Source organism: Prionailurus viverrinus, chromosome A2, assembly GCF_022837055.1.
Source record: "Prionailurus viverrinus isolate Anna chromosome A2, UM_Priviv_1.0, whole genome shotgun sequence".
Classification (NCBI taxonomy): Eukaryota; Metazoa; Chordata; class Mammalia; order Carnivora; family Felidae; genus Prionailurus; species Prionailurus viverrinus.
The window spans coordinates 91,118,769-91,136,772 of NC_062562.1; the positions used below are offsets into that span (position 1 = coordinate 91,118,769).

The window sequence follows — 18,004 nt, forward strand, 5'->3', positions numbered from 1 at the left end:
CATTTGATTTCTATGATCGTGTCAGCTTGCTTGTTTTCATGGGAAGTCTGGCTTCTCTTGGCCTTTTTTTTTTTTTAAATATTCCTTCAACACCTTCATTCAATCCCTTCTTACCAGTTCCAACAAGGATGAAATTTCAAAGGCAAATAGAAGTGTAGAAAACCCGAACACGTGTTTACATGTTTACTCTGCCTAAAAAGTTACTTACTCAGGCTTCTGAAATCAAGAAAGACCCTACGAAAAAATGAAAAACTTACTGTCTTTCTTTGTTCATGATTTTTTAATAGAAAAGATGTTTTAAGGTATGTCAGGAAAATAAATAATGGGAAAAAAAAACTCTACCTTAAAATTTTTTCAAATCTTCCCCAAAGAAAAGACATAAATGGGATCACAATGCATACGCTCAAATCTGCCCTCCAAAGCATACTTTTTATGTAGAAGTTATAAAGAATAAAAGTTACCCATTAATTATATGGCATGCATCAGCAGTGCACTGGTGGGCTTAACCTTGGTTTCCAGTTATGTCTATTTACAGATAAATCTCTTCCTGAGTGGAGCTTCATCTTCAGTTGAGACCCAAACCATTTGCTTTCCTATTTTTGGCAAGATACTTGACCATGTGATAAGGCAATCAAACATTTCAACCTCCTTCCCTTTTCAGCGGCATGGCCCTCCTCTGTGAGATCACCAATGTGCCGGATATGAGGACAGGATCTAAACTATGGTCCTCTGAAACTAGAGATCAGCTTTCTTTGTTCCTTAGCCTGAAGGCTACGGCACTGTCTTTTCATATATTTGGGGATCTTGAGGATTTCAGTTGAACAGATTCAAAATGGTCTTCTTTTTCCTATGAAGAAAAAAACCAAAATCAACTCAAATTCCAGTAAGATTTTAGGATCTTATGGGTCCAGAAGGAAAGTTCTGGATATCATTTCAATCTATATACCTGCCAGTTGTAATTAGGATTTTACAGGAAGTGGCAGATATAAAACAAATAGCATGCCTACCCTAAAGGATGCTTTTGATGTCCAGGAGATAAGACAGACAAACCAAAATAGAAGCAAACACATTACTGCAATAGATACAAAAAGATGTAGCTGTGTTTTTTGTGAAGAAACCACTGAGACCCTTCCCAAAGGGATATCTGACCTCTGTGCCAAAATAGATGACCCTGACATGTGAATTTTTTACAAAAGAGAACTAACATAAACTATGTATTCTCAAGATAATATAGGATAAATAGAAGAAGAAGGACAGCAGAAATAAATGAGGACAGCACCAATAAGACATAAGATCGTTAGGGTTCATTGATATGTTTTAGGAAAATCTTTTGGGCATATACTTACTAAAGATATTAAAAGCAAGTCATCAGGTAATGTCAATAGTTTAACTCAAATCCATCATTGCTGGCTTGTGTTATGTATTACATTCAAACTGTAGCCTATTAAAATAAGTAATCCTTGGGGCACCTGGGTGGCTCAGCTGGTTGAGTGTTTGACTCTTGATTTCTGCTCAGGTCATGATCTCACACTTCATGAGTTTGAGCCCTGAGTTGGGCTCTGCACTGATAGTACAGAGCCTGCTTGGGATTCTCTCTCTCAAAATAAATAAACTTAAACAAATTTTTAAGTGAATCTTTAATGGGGAAAAAGAGAACTAAGAGAAGAGATTTCTCCCAATGTCTCATTGTTCACGTTAGAAAAAAACTTTCTGAATTCTACTGGAATGCAATGGGGTGACTATGCTTTCAAAGAGAATAGAGATGAAGGAAACTAGCATTATTTTTAAAGTAAAGGAAATAGGAGGCATACCAGTCCTAGGTGCAAACAGATGTGTGTCTGAAGTAGAGAAGTCAAATGAGACAATAAAAGTGAGTAGACACTGGGTGCCTGCCAGAAAGAATAAGGCTGCTTTTGTGCTTTCTCTCATTTGAGTGAAGTCCAAGACTTCAGACAAGCTTTAGGGCTAGAGGGAAAGGATTATAGGGAAAATGTCACCACATGGACACCAACCTATCACTTATCCCTGCCCATGCTGAGATGACATGGCCCTGGGAGGGCAGGATGCACATCTCCTCACTGCTCTCTGTGGCCCTGAAGAAGCTTGCCTGACGCCTCCTGTTGACAGGACTTCATTTTATTGAAATAACCACTGATGATTCAAATGTTTATTAAGCACCAATGCACTGCAAGAGCACGACTAGACTTCAGGGATACAAAATGTCTGTCCTCAAGGAGCCTACAGTGCATCATGGGAAAGAGCTTTAGGGTGTCAGCAATAAACTTAAAAGGAAATCCAAGATATTTATGGCCTTTCCTGGAGACAATTTGATTCAATATGTTCCTGAGGGGGAAAGAGGCAGAGGCCTGCTGGTGATCCTCAAGGCGTCACTTGAAATAAAACACTGAAAACACTTTATAGAATCATGTTAGCTTCATACGGCTTTAGATGCCATGTCCTCTGTGTTCCCATGGGATTTTGCTCCTATTGGTGAGATGGCCGGGTATATGCATCCAAACACATCCGCGTGTGTGTGGAGTCAGCACCACTACCTGAGACTTACGGATGGCAGAATTGCAGATTATTCATTTTTTTTAATTCCCAAAACATGACTCCAGGCCTACCCCATGGTAGGCTGTCAATCAGTGGTTATAAATATGTACTGAAATGCTACATTTCAGAAGGAAAAACACTGGACTTGAACTCAGCAGATGGGGTTTTTAATTCCTACCTAACCCTCCCTTGGACAAATAAGGAAAAGTCTCTAGATATCAGTTTACTCATGCATTAAATAAAGATGCCATACACATGATTTTTTTTAAGTTCTGAATTCAAGAATTTACTCAAAAGTCAACTTCCAGAAGCTTCTCCTTACCTCATCACTACCCATTTTACTGCATTCCCTTCTCCTGTGTTCTCCACGAGACTCTAACTCAATGCTCTTATCATACTGGATGATCATTGTGTGGGTGTGTCTGTGTGTATGTGTAAAATGTGCATGTGTCCTGCACTAATCAACTAGATAGTCTCTGATGTATCACCAAAACCGGGCAGAGTGTCTAACAGACAATGTTCCATGAATGATGGCGGAATGAAAAAATAAAAGAAAAAAGTTGAAAAAAATTCCTGAAGATACATTTTTAAAGTTGCTGAGGAAAGTCAAGAAAAGTCAATCTATAGATAAAACCTGACAAGTCCAGTGTATTGGTAGGAAAATACCAAATAAGGTCTGGCCTTTAGGACATGAATAAGAATATATAAGATAAAGCAAATCTTAAATGACATTAAGACAGTTAAGAAACTTACAGCCATTTTTACTCTGCAAAGCCAAGCATAAAAAAAAAAATGTAAAGTAGGACACACTATTAAGATTTGTCCAATGATATACATAGCAGTTTTATTCACAGCTAGATACTGGAAATGGCACAAGTATTCATCAATAGGAGAATGGGTAAACAAATTTTGGCATATCTATCTAATAGAATACTACTCCTGGATAAAAATGAATCTATTACTGATAAACAGAGGGTAGATAAATCTCAAAAACATTTTTCTGAGTGAAAGAAAACTTACACAAAATACTACACACTGTGTAATTACAATTATATGAAGTTCTAAAACAGATAAAACGAATCTACAGTTTAAAAAGATTACTTCAGTGGTTTCCTCTGGGGGGATAAGGATAGGGATCAGTTGCATGCAAAAGGACATGAGTCAGCTTTCAGTGGTGAGGCTAACATCTTATTTCTTGATAGGATTTGGGGTGACACAGCATATACACTTCTCAAAATTCATCAGATTGCATCCTTGTTATGTGGGCATTTCACTCTATGTAAACACTGTCCCTTAGAAAAAACTGAAAATATTTAATTCTCTCATTAGTTATATGTATCCTGAAGTGTTTAGGCATGAAACGTATTGAATTCTATAGCTTACTTTGAAATTCATCAAAAAAAAAAAAAGATGTATTGATAAATGAAAGAGGGATAGACATTTAGAAAGATAGGTAATAAATCAGATGTAAAATTTAGGTGGTGGGTATATGACTGTACCACTGTATAATTCTTTCAGCTTTCCCATAACATTTTAAATTTTCATTTAAACAATTTTTAAATTATTCTGTCAATTAGAATTGCTATGCAAAACAGAATTAGGTGCACTGAGCCTTCTCAGGGAGAAAGACTTTATCTTCCACTACGTTTCCTGTGATTGTTTTCAGGTGCCTTTCAAGATTTCGATTCTCTGGCCATATAACAGCAACAAAGGAGGTCCTGCAATATGAGGAGACACTTAAAAGTTTACTAGTACTTGTAATTCCCTCTTTTTCTTTTGCATTCAGCTTAGAGGTCACTCTGTCCTAAAAATCTTGCCTGGCACTAAATGCTTCCTCCATTATAAGACAATGCTCTTACAAATAAGGAATCACAAGATCAAATCAGGCAAGAGAAGTTTAAGTAAACTAATGATGATGGTAATTCTCCATGGGTCTCCTGTGTTTCTGAATGCTTGGGAGGAATACGTTCAATGTCCATTACGGTACACAATCTTCACAAATATGCCAATATTATAAAAAGCCTTGGATGACATAGGTAAAGTCTTCTTCTAGAACAAAAGAATAGTTTGCCTACAGCTCTCATACTGTCCCTCTCTGTGGAGCAAATGGCAGACATGCTTCCTGACTGTTATAAAACATTCAGATTCCCCAAGCTAAGGGCTCCTTTTCTATAACATAACCCACTGTGTGTCATCTAGTCTGCTTCACTCTGTAGTAAGTGGGGCTTCAGGAAACAAAGTAAACACTGTTGTCTTGACTACTGCTATTGCTGCAAGTAATAAACTTGTTTTGTCTCTGACCCAGCAGACTCCTGTCTTCAAAATGTCCAAGAAAGAATGCCAGGCTAATTTGTTGGCTAGCAAGTATAGTGCAGTTTCAGAACCTTGATAGTTCTTCACTGTTTTGCTGATGAGGATGGAAAATTGACAGAAAGGTATCTTTCTGGTTGACCAAATTATATGCTCAACAAAGTAATAAAATTGTCCACTTCACTGCCTACAAATGGAAAGGAACTGAGGAAGTAGTTGTAGACTGAGTTCTGGGAAGTGGTTCCAAAATTTCATGGGTCAGCTGTCTGAATGGTGGCCTAGATGTTGTTAACACTCTTCTGAGAAGGAGGATTTCCTCACCAATCAGGCCATCAGCTGCAGCTGTGTTCCTTGCTAACAAATAATACTAAAATTCATTGTTATAGGAAAAGGTTTCACCCTTTTTCACACAGAGGTTACAGAGATATGTACCTACGATGACCATTAAAGAAAAATATGGAACCTACTTAAGGGCAGAAACTAGGTGACTTGTTAGAATTTTTGCTGATTCTCTTTGGAGATGATGTGGCAGGAATAAATGATCATTAAGAATGCACCAGCTGGGGCACCTGGGTGGCTCAGTCAGTTGAGTGTCTTTGACTTAGGCTCCGGTCATGATCTCCCAGCTCGTGGGTTTGAGCCCCGCGTCAGGCTCTGTGGTGACAGTTTGGAGCCTGAAGCCTGCTTCAGATTCTGTGTCTCCTTCTCTGCCCTACCCCCACTCATGCTCACTCTCTCTCTCTCTTTCTCAAAACTAAATAAATTTTTAAAAATGATTAAAAAAAAAAAAAAAAGAATGCACCAGCTGGGCCATCCTAGGAATAAACATCTCTTGTACTCTACCATGCCAACTTTATCAAAGATGACTATAAACATCTCAGACATTTTGTGATGGGTCTTGACTGCAGTAACAAAGCTTTGGCCTTCTCTGGGAGATTTCCCTGAGACTAATTCCCACAGGAAAACCTAGTGAGGCTAGGACTAGTATTGAGACTCTTCATGCCCCATATTGGGTTTACAATGCAGAAGGTCACTGGAGAATGAGAAACTGACCCAAAGGAATCTTCATAAGTTAGTATGATCAGCCCCACCTGAAAACTTCCCCTATCCTTTATTTTAAAACCAGGCTATAATTTAGATTGATGAAAATGAAGGGGTGCCCTGGATAGCTCAGTTGGTTAAGCGTCCAACTTCAGCTCAGGTCATGATCTCATGGTTCATGGGTTCGAGCTCCACATCAAGCTCTCTGCTGTCAGCTCAGATCCTGGAGCCTGCTTCAGATTCTGTGACCTCCTCTCTCTGCCCCTCCCTGCTTGTGCTCTCTCTCAAAAATAAATAAATAAACATTAAAAAAATGTTTTTAAAAGGCTCCAATATGTGAGTCAAGCCTAAATCAACAAAAGGACATAATACCCTCAGCCTCAGACAGAAATCAATTTTGCTAAGGAGTCGCAAAGCTGAAACAGATGATGTTAGGAATGATAACCTTGCCATTCAACATAGGATTTCACATAGACCAAAATACTGGAAGTTTGGTTGAGCAACTGCTGTGCTGCTTAAAAACAAAAGCAAACACATGCCTTGTTTGCTGTCACAGAAACTGCCTTTGTCTCTGCACCCTTAATTCCATCCTCCTCATCTACCTTGACTTTAGCTGCTTTAAAGAGAAAGATGATTAGTTTTCCTGTCACGGAGAGGGAAAGAAGGCTATGCACAACCATCTGAGTATGCTAGGGAGTTCTGAGGAGGGAAGGGATTCAAACATTTATCACTCGTTGTTGCAGCCACCAAAGTCACCATTCTACCAGAACCTGTGATAGGAGAGGGACATGCAAATTCAATGAATGGGGTTTAAGCAAGGCTCTCAGCAGGGAAGGTAAGATAATGTGACCTTGTGTGAAGGGCTCTACAGGCCTACTCAAGATGTTGCTGCTTCTACATCTGAAAAAGTAGGAGGTGAATATGCTTATACATCCTCATCTCCTAAGTACCAGAGGAGATTCCCCTGGTCAAGAACAGTCCCATGCAGAGAAGAGCTAGCAGAATATACCAAGGGTTCCTAATTCCTCTGCCATTTGCAACAAGTGCCTGTGTCATGACTACACAGAAGTTTCTCCACCTTCTGATGCCCTAAGTTGTCACAACCCAAATGATGCACTGTTGGTGTCAAGTTAAAAGTCCCAGTCTCAATAGTCCTGCCTGTGCTATCAGACTTCTGCCAACAAAGATGGTTGATAAACCCCAACAAAATTCAGGAACCTGCTAATTGACTAAAGGTTCTGGAGACTATGTGACTAGATTTGCCATCTGCCAGCCATGGAAAAGCAGTCCAGCACCTTACCAGACTCTTTGCTATTGGAGACAATATGGCTTCACTTGAATATGCTCCCTGCTGTCTTCTATCAGCTAACCTACAAAGTAGTATCTTTTGAGGCAGGCCCAAACTAACAGGCTATGTTAAGTACTGTCCAGTAAGTTGAATCATGCTCTCCACCTTCGTGGCCTCACAACCCTAATGACCAGTTTGTGTTACAATTCTCAGTCATTAATGTTGCTGCCAATTAGAGACTCCAGCAATGGTAAAGAGCCTTCTCCCAGAAACATCTTTTGGGATTTTAGATTCATCACCTTGATATGGCTACCAGGTGTAGTCCTTTTGAAAAGCAACTATTTGCTTATTACTGAGTTCTTGACAAAACTTAAAGCCACTGCCATGCGCAGCTTGTGGCGCCATAGCCTGATAGTCCTGTTCATGGTGGGTCAGCAAGGTGGAAAAGGCATAATAAGCCTCACTTGTCAAATATAAATGATGTATTCAAGAATATAGCTGATACTGCCCAGCAGCAACTCAGCCTCACAGGAAAATATGGCAGCATACCCTATGGGGGGAATTTTATCCCCTACTCCACCTCCAAAAATGAAGCCACTGGCTCTGGCCCTTGGTTCACCAAAGTTCTACTACATGATTGGGGCTGCATTCACTGATGGTTTGGTTGATCTGACACCCAATGAGTGTCGACCAGCTGCTGTAGCTGTCCTATCTCAACACCAGGTATGAATAACTGAAAACCTACAAAATTGTCTGGCTCAGTGGACAGAACCCAAAGCCACTCTCATGGCTGTGGCCAGTACTTCTCTTGATAAACCTTATTCTATCTCCAGTAACTCTTGAGCTATTGCCAAGAGTCAATAAACTATTTGGTCTGCCACTTGGAAAACTATAGACTGGCACGTTAAAGTTACTCCCCTTTGGGGCAACAAATTCCAGAAACAAATCTTAGCTGATCAGATCATCTGGGTCATTCATGAAGATACTTCCATTAAGGACCCATTGTCTGAAAAGATCAAATGGAATTAAGCACATGGTAGAAACTGCACTGGACTGCCAAAAATGCTGCACAGACCCATCATTCTGTCCACCATGGCAATGAATCTGGCATCACACACTGAGCACAAAGTAAAGGACTGTTTTTTGGATGCAGAGGTTACCACAGCATGCAAGACTTGGGATTCATGTCAAAAGTTGACCAGCTTTTCCCTGGAAAATTGATTATGCATGTCACATCTCTGATCACCTCTCTTTGGGCTGTCAGTAATTCCTTACCACTTGTGATGCCTGTTCAGGTTATGGTGTTCCTCTTTCAGTCTGATCTGTTGACTCTAGCCACACCACTATGGCCTTTGAAAACAATCTTATTAATGTTTGCGGCTTTATGAATCACTTCCAGTCTAAAATGATGCCCTTTTTATCACCAAAGCTACCCGAATATGGGCTGAGAGTACAGGTGTTCAGTGGACGTTCGACACTTCATACTGTTGAAAAATATCATTGACCATTAGAAGGGCCTTCTCAAAAATCAAATCAAAAGATTTCTGACTCTATCTCCCTCACCTCCTCCTAGTCCACACATTTAATAAGATCGTTCAGTTACTAAACATGGCTATCCCCAGAAAGGGATAATCTCCTCTTGGCTGTGTCACACATAATTATCAGTAAGAAAGTTGAGGTTATATGCACTTATATAAGGTTATATACACTTATAAAAAAATCCAGGTTTCTACCCTGACCACTCCTGGACATGATGTGTCCTTTTTACTCAAAAGCCACTCCCAGAATAGCTGGTAGTAAACCCCACCAGAAGGGAGTCTAGGAGATTCAAATATAATTCTAGTTTAGCCATCTGTATTGTTTTACTGGACTGTCAATAACCCTAGACCGAAAGAATACCAATCACTTCGCTGACTACACAGCTTATCAAGACCTCCTACCACAGCCCACATGGACAAGGGTAGAGGACACACTGGGTCTTCATCATAAGTTTTTTTTAATGCCTTTGTCCCTCTTGCACTTGAATGTTCTGGAGCATAGGTCTGGGTGTCAATAATGGGATAAGTAGAAATAAGGTGAAGTTTTAGCTGAAATGGGAAAAACTCATTTTGTGGCAGAAGAAGATTAACAATGTAGTCTGATAATGAGGTGCCTGAGAAGGAGATACTTTAGACCCTGAGAGGTATGAACGATGGAAGGATGTTAATGATCATTTGTTTTTCAGAGCCACTCTGTCACCTTTTATAAAGGACAATGCCTTAGTGTTCCTCTCTCAAACCTAGGAGTCTCAAAGACTCCTAGGTCTACCATGCCCATCAGATGCTCTAACCGTAATTCCTCTTCAACTTACTGAGAAATCGATCCGAAGTAGCACAGGGAATGGCCCCAGCTTCTGCCCCCAAAACATCAACACTACCATTCCTATTGCCATTGCTCAGTCATTCCTTGGAGTGAAGAAGTACCACCTAGTTTGCAGCACGGGCAAACAGGAAAAGTTGGAAAGACTGCCCTCAAGCAGTCTCCTCAAAGACAGTGAAGAGACAGAATTACTTGAAGTGAATGGGGAACCTTAAGGTTTACTAGCCAGCAAGGAGCTTGCAGGCACCATCAGTCGGAGTTGCTTAACTAAAATAAGGTCCTATTTGGTATCTCCAACAACTGTAAACACTATTTTCTTTCCAAAGGCACTGTATGTATCTTCAGGACTGTACTTCTCGTGCAGAATCCAGGTATTAATTTCTCTCCTAAAAACATGGTGGCTTGATTTGTACCCTAGGAATGGTTCTAAGTGGTCATAATTCAATTATTTGTGGAAATAGCCCCAATATATCATTAACCCTTAAACAATTCCAAGGATTTTCAAAATGAGACTACTGTTGGTTATTTAGAGGTATCTGAAGGGATAACTGATGCTACTCACCTTCACCCTAAAGGCAGGTATTCAATTAGAAAAGGTGGTATGAAATTTGTCTCTGACTTTAGCTGAAATAATGAATGACACTATCTCAGCCTCTGATGACATTCATGTCAACGTCAACTCACTATTCAGACACTATTATGGATGATATAATTGACCTAAACGTCACCCTTCAGGGCCAAGACAAAGTCTGTGAAGTCCCTCATACATTCTGTGGTGTCTGGATTGTCATCACCCTAGATCAAAAAGATAGTAACCACTTGGTTGAATATACTACTCACCAAGTTCCTCTGCCATGATATGTAGACAAAAGTGGGAGCTTTATTGGATCCTGCAAATTTTTGAAAACATCTGTGACTCTCTTCCACATGAATCTTATGGAAGAAAGATCCCGGTGCCAATGGAAAGATCGCAGGCTAAGCGGAAAGGTCAATAGAGGGACTTAAAGAGAAAGCTGTCTGGCTTTCTAAGGTGGACCCTCATGGTTTTTGTGATTTAATCAGCTAGTTGAATCTGATTAACTAGATCAGATTCAACTGATTCAAACATAACTGGGTGTATGTTTGAAGCTAACAATGAAGGTTCATCTCATCTTCCTGTCTGGTATCCTAAGAGTAGTAGCTTTATTTAAATGCTATATGCAGTAAAGTGACCAGATTGAAACCCAGCCTTGGTCAATAATCAGATTAAACAGAGTGGTGGATACAGTGCTATACTAATGGGAAAACTGATCAGGAGCCAAGATGGTATAGAAATGAGGTTTGGAGGGGCACCTGGGTGGCTGTTGATGAAGCATCTGACTTTGGCTCAGGACATGATTTCACAGTTAGTGAGTTTGAGCCCAGTGTCGGGCTCTGTGCTGACAGCTCAGAGCTTGGAGCCTGCTTCAGATTCTGTGTCTCCATCTCTCTCTGCCCCTCCCCCACTCATGCTTGCTTTCTGTCTGTCTCTCTCTCTCTCAAAAATAAATAAACATTATAAAAATTTTAAAGGAAAAGAAATGAGGTTTGGATATTTTGGAGAGACAATTCTCCATGGTTCTTTTGGATCTCTTTACATCTTATGAGCAAGGCAGTGGTTTCTCTTTATTCAAGATTATCTCTTTAAGGATCTTGGTATAGAAAGCAGCCTTGGAAGTTAAAGATACTATATTTTTCCGGAGCAGATGTCAGGAAATAGTGTCTCCCTCTGGATCAATGAACACACATACTACCTGTCTAGAATAATAACAATAATAACTCTCTTTAGAGCAAAGAATAGGCATGCTAACTGCACATTCTAAAATAGCCAAGTAGCCAAAGCTTAGACTTGCTTTGCTGTAATGCAAGCCATTGAGTGTGCAAGGGACATTTGTTCCTGTTCACATAGCCCTGAGAAAAGTAGGATTTGGGGAACTGGTATAAATTCTGACACCCTGGCTAATGCTTCTGCTGTGAGTGCTGAGCAGTCCTTTGTCTCTGACCAGGAGCTTCATGTCTTCTAAACTGGCCAAGAAACAGTGGCAGGCTTATTTGATTTTTTTTGCAAGCAGGGCAACATCTCATCTCTTAATACTAACTGTACATTTGTTATCCCATAGCAATAGCATCCTTCTTAAGGTACCACATTGAAAAAAAAAAAAAAAAAGTTAATCATTAGCAGAAAGTAAAAATGGCTCATTCATTTTATTTTTAAATGATACCTTGTAATATATTTACATACTTAAATGAGAGTAAAAGGAAATAGTTATTAAAACATTCTCAATAAATGTAATCTTTTGTCACTTGTCCTTCCTGCTGAAAATTATTTGAAACACATTTTCTTTCCTCTATTTAATTCTATCTTTAATGCTGAGGGGGTAAACTGATAACTTCTCCTATTTTAGGTCAATGGTAAAGAATGTCAATAAAATGTGTTTACAAGCAACATTTAAGGCTTAATAATGTTAATCTGTTTGGACACAGTAATCATTTCAAACCTGACAAATGTGATGGCCTCTGATAAGGTACCTTTAATACCTCAACAGTTTATATAACTTTGGCCTTTTCAATGTGAAAACACCTTGTGACCAAATTTTTTTTTAAAAGTAAGATCTTTAATTAACCTAAGACTTTTAAAATTAGAAAAGAATACATTATCTTTGTGAAAATCCAAAAAGTACAAAAATACACCATTTCAAAACTTAAAGATTCCAATTAGTTTAAGACTCCCAAAAAGCAGCCACTGTTAATGGTTTGATATGCGAAGACTAACTTAAATGAATATTTAATTACTGTGATCGTCTATGTGTTGTTTTACTTTACTTATCTTGGACCTATTAGCAGATATGTCAATCTTCACAGCTGCACAGTTGTATAGTATTCCATTACTTTGTATATGGAAATTCCTTATCTACTCCTTATTCATGGTGTATAAGGTTGTTTCTGCTTTGTTAGCCAGAAAAAAAACCAATGCTGCAGTGAATATTCTTATGTTTATATCCTGGTGTACTTCTAGTGGTATTTCTGTTGGATAACCAACCATGGAGAAAGAGCCAGACCAAATGACAGGGTTGTATGAATGCTACTACTAGGTTAATAAGCCCCTCATCAATAAATGCACAGTCATACCAGCTTACAATTCTGCTCTCACCTTTGTTGCCAAGGATTTGAGTTTTCCCAGTAGTGACTGTTTATTGGAATATACAACTTCTTCCTCATTATCTTCTCCTTCCATGATAGCACAACTGTCTGCAGCTGGGAGTTCACACTCCTTTGAGTTAGTTGTCATCACTAACTTGGAATATTTGTACTCCAGTCTAAGTAGTGATAAATAAAGTGTCTGATTAATATAAATTAATACTCATTTTAGGTGGTCATAAACCAGCTCATTAAATGCTCTTGTAGTATAGTTGCTCTATTGCTAACAAATTTCCCTCGCCTATAGCTAAAGCACTATGTGTTCTCATTTACCTACCATCCATGCACAAATCTTTTCCAGGATTTCAGAGAATAATGAGAATAATGGCAGTACAGTTAAAGTTATCAATTAACTCACATTGATTAAACTGTCCAATTATGAAGAACTTTTGAAAAACAGAAAGAAACCTTGACATCTGAATGCATTTTCTTAATGTATAAATATTTGGAAGCTAACTCACTATATAATTTTCCAAAGTTTAGTTCATATGCATGAAAATACCATAGGTAAGTGATTTGGTTTTATTGTTTCTCTATACAACTCATTCCTTTCTATTTACTACCTTATAATAGATCAATATACATTCAGAAAATAGACTCAATATTCAACTCTAGATTCTTGGAGTATTGGAGTAAACAGAGGTCATATCTGCCTATAAACTTGGTCTATTTCTTTGCAAGTATCTTTCCACAAGAAACTGAAAAAGAAAACAGTGGAGCAAGAAGACACAATGTTGTCATGAAAAGAAAAATAGAGGCAGAGAGAGACAACTTGACTTCTGATCTCAGCTCTGCTCCCATCTACCTGAGCAAACCAGAGCCTCCATTGCTCTCTGTTTTATACAGATAGGTCCAATTCAATAACCTCTAACATTCTATAATCTATTACCAGAATAATAATCATTTCCATTTCTTTTCTTAAAGGCCTTTCCTGTAACTCCTTCACTAGGAGAAAGTTCTTGTCTCTCTGAAAAAACTACTGGATGTAACCATAATTGGGTCTACATTTTTCACAAGAAATCCTTCAGTTCTTACATGGTCACTCCAATGAGGTTACTTACTTCCGATTCTTTTTCCAGAAGTAGCAAGTTAGAGCCACCAGCAAAACCGCAGTGAAAGCTCCCACACCTGCTCCCACTTTCAGCCAAAAGTCAACGGTTTCGCAGGTTGACAACTTTTTCTCAGGCAAAGAAATTCCTTTAATGCACCATTTAGGTTCATTCCATACATACAAGGTTTCCTTTAAAAACACACATAGACAGATGACATGTGAAATGAGATTCAGAAGAAGGGTTCTGCTCTTTATTCACAGTAAGCATAGAGGATCATTCAGCACTCAGCTAGTAGAAGCTTCCGCAAGAGAAGAAAGACAGGGAATGAATAAGAAAATAATGAACAAAAATACAACAAAACCAAATAAAAACATGGGTCACCAGATCAGAAGGCTGGGTACATGTTGAGGAGGTTGAATAAAAATGACTCTATGTGGACACAGTATTTGTGCTTTTTTCCTCAAACTTCTTATGATCCCTGACTTCTGAGTCATCTTTTTAAATGACAACTTAGGTTGTCTAATACAGGTAACTGGAACGGGTTTCATCCACCTATGATGCTAGTCCAGTTCCTCCAACAAGCGTCTCCCCTGAAAAAAGAGCAAATTCAGGACCCAGGACATGTAGGCGCACCAGGACTGGCAGGCTTTGGTGACTGGTGTTGGAGGAGTCACACAGACTACGCCCTTCTTTCCCATGCATTATTCTGGGTCACCTCCCACAGTAGGTCCTTATTCTTATCCTCCCTAAGTAGACGACTCAATGTTGTTAGAGCAATGTTTTTCAAACTGCAACTTGCAACTGACTAGTTAATAACAAAATCAATATACTGCATAGCAATCAGGAATTTCTTTATGAATAGATCAAACAACACTAACCAGAGCCAAAATGAGAATACAGTGCATGCTTCCTTTTATACTTCAACGAATACAATGACCAGCAGCAACTTGCATGATGATTATATTCATTGACATTAAATGACATAGAACACTCAATTTTTTGACCATTGTGTCTGACTAAATACTCTGGTATTTGATGGTCAATTGAACAACACCCTAACAGAAGGATAGCACCATGATGTGTAATTTTATTGTACATGCACAGAGGTTTCTGCAATTAGACACAAAGAACAGGAGAACCATATTTACTTTAAGGAAAAGTTTCAACCAAGTTCTGGATAAAAATTCTCAGCATGTTTTTTTAGAAAGGACATTAGTAATCGAAAATTTTTTTTACTGCATGACAACTGTAACATTTTCATTAAATTTAATGTGAATAAACTACATTTCAAAGGGGTCACATTATTTTTATAAGAATGATGAGGTGAGAAATGAGGGGCATGTTCCATCAAATTCAAATGCTGCATCTCTAAGTGTAAATAATGACAATAAAAAGAAAGCTGTTAACTCTGGTCAGCCATTGATGACTTCATTGGAAATACATTCTAACAAAAATTTTTGCCAGTGAAAATGCTAAAGCTCTAATGTCTAATGATAGTCTTATAGCCGAAATGTTAAAATTTCAAATTAAAAAGATCTTTGTAAACCCAGAATACTTAACTTCTCAATAAACTCCTCAAATTGTTAAAAAAAAAAAAAAAAAAAAAAAGATCAAGCTACTGGCACAATTCCTCAGTCATCTGTACCTATTAATTAGAATGCCTTATCCCTTCATTCGGTCACGTCATTGGCAGAGGAGAAAATGGCTGACACTGCAGCTGAAAAATTTATTCTTCCAGCATGCTGGGATATTTTGTGAACAGAGTGAGATAAATTTGATGATAAACTTAAAAATATCCCTCTTAGTGATAACACAGTATCTCTTCAAATCTTTACTACTGCATGACATTTGGAAGTAATGCCTACTAGATACTGAGAAGCTGGTATAGATTTCTAAGATCCAATCTGATAAGAGCATTTCTTCCCCGAGTTGTGCCACTCTCAGAGTTTACAACAGCTCTAAGTGGGTACTTGCTGCAGTGTGTAAATGTAACTTCATACACATCTGGATTCAATATATTTACAGAATTGGGAACATATGCTCTCCGTCAATACAGAGTGAAAAACTGCAAAGGATGGAGCGGGAAATGGGACAGAAACACAGTCCAATTATTAAAAACTGAAATGATACCCACAGCACTAGTTTGCAATCACTGTTTTTTTTTTCTATCATAAGGCTGTTGCCACCCAAAGAAATCCACCCTTGCTCATGAACATGCCGTAGTACCTGCCCCCTTACCTGCAGCTTCACTTTCTGGGGGTTCACTTGGGAAGCAGATGACCCTCCTGATAGATCATCAGAAGGTCAATACTAGCCGAACAGTACATCATGATGCCTACGTCATCCACCTCACTTCATCTCATCACCCAGGCATTTTATCATCTCACCTCATCACAAGGAGGGGGAGCTTAGTGTGGTAAGATATTGTGAGAGACCACATTCACTTAACGTTTATTACCGCAGATTGTTACCTCTAACTGTGCCTAATTTATAAATTAAACTTAATCATAGGTATGTATGTACGTATGTATAAGGAAAAGCAAGGTATATATATAGTGTTCGGTACCATCCACGGTTTCAGGCATTCACAGGGCGGTTGGGTACATATCCCTCATGGGGGAAGGTGGGACTACGATAACGGAAAACAGGGAAAGCTGTCATTAGTATTATATAAAGCTCACTGAATGGCAGACTTTTTAAAATATTTTATTCAGAGACTGGCAGTAAATACCCACTTCCTGTGTCATACCCATTTGTTTTACTGTCTCAATGGAATACATTAAGGTGCATGAGCTTAAGTGTGGCATTTGTATTTTTCTAAATGAAGCCCGATCTCCTATGGCAAATATTTTCAAACTTGACATCTAAATCTAACAGAAAGGTGTATTTAACCAATTTTGCAATTTCTCAAGTTACATTTGAAATTTGGGGAGGGAAATTATATATTTCAATATGATTAACACATGAAAGTGTTCCAAAAGTTTATTTTTAGGACAAAAACAAATATCTAAAAACAACTTGCAACTATGTGTTCGTAACATTCTTATAGCATGCTGAACAGTTTTGTTTTTTTTTTTTTAATAAGGAAAGTTTGAATGAAACTAGAGAAACTGTTGTAATCTCATGGTCTTAAACTTCTAATCATTACTTTCTGGAAGAGAAATGTTGAATATTAAAGAATATTTAGAAAAGAGGTCATCCGACTTTTCAAAGCCCTGGAGTTGAACTTGATGGCAAAAGGAGGGAATGCATTTGTTTTTTATTTATTCTTTAAAAAATAAGTGTATCGGGGCGCCTGGTGGCTCAGTCAGTTGAGTGTCCGACTTTGGCTCAGGTCACGATCTCACAGTCTGTGAGTTCGAGCCCCATGTCGGGGCTGTCTGTGCTGACAGCTCAGAGCCTGGAGCCTGCTTCAGATTCTGTGTCTCCCTCTCTCTCTGCCCCTTCCCTGCTCATGCTCTGTGTCTCTCTGACACAAAAATAAATAAAAATGTTAAAAAAAAATTTTATATAAGTGTATCAATTTTTGAGAAATGGTAAAAAAGAATTTCCACTGTGAGACATAAAAAGTGTATTATCATTATTATGAGGACTATAAAGAAACCTTTTTTTTTTTGTAAGCTGAGAATTTTCATCCTTGACCCACTTAAAAATGTTAAAAAGAAACTGGCTGAACAGTGTACTAGATGCATGAGCAGCATGGTCTCTGTGTGCTCCAAACTGGAATGAGCTATCCAGAGGCAAGCACACTTGATGAATTAAATAAAACATTCCTAATTTTTGTTTTAGTGTTGCCCATTTGGGAACTTTTCCTGTTCTGTATTAAATTATTTGATGAAAACACATTTTATATTAACTTTACGCTTAGACTTTATCATAAAATATGAAAATAGGTACTGTCCCATGAAATTTAATTTCATTTTTAGGCATATTGCTAAGTGTCTGAGTTGGTGTTTGTGTACTACATTTGCTGTACAATGTATTCTTACTACAGGTTCACTTCCTAAATTAAAGTTAGAAAAATCCCTAGAGGGGAACACTAGTGCTACTAATACTCTGAATGCAGGAGATTAGGTAGAGCATTCTGATTTCTTCCTGCACTCCTGCCCCCCGACCAGCCAGTGACAAGCTCCTCTACATGTTCCTGGACCACACAGCGCTCGCTCTTTGATCCACTTATGCAGTG

General features: G+C 38.5%; 1 protein-coding gene across 1 annotated transcript in view; it reads right to left on the reverse strand.

The window, feature by feature from the left end:
- Positions 1-334: 334 nt before the first annotated feature.
- Positions 335-18,004, reverse strand: part of ELAPOR2 (endosome-lysosome associated apoptosis and autophagy regulator family member 2) — a 185,840-nt gene continuing 168,170 nt past the window's right edge. Inside the window, exons 20-22 of the mRNA XM_047848990.1 lie at positions 13,828-14,006; positions 12,720-12,885; positions 335-847 (exon numbers count right to left, since the gene is read on the reverse strand). Of these exons, the coding sequence (XP_047704946.1) occupies positions 788-847; positions 12,720-12,885; positions 13,828-14,006 (405 nt within the window). The 3' untranslated portion in view covers positions 335-787. The remainder of the gene's footprint in view (positions 848-12,719; positions 12,886-13,827; positions 14,007-18,004) is intronic.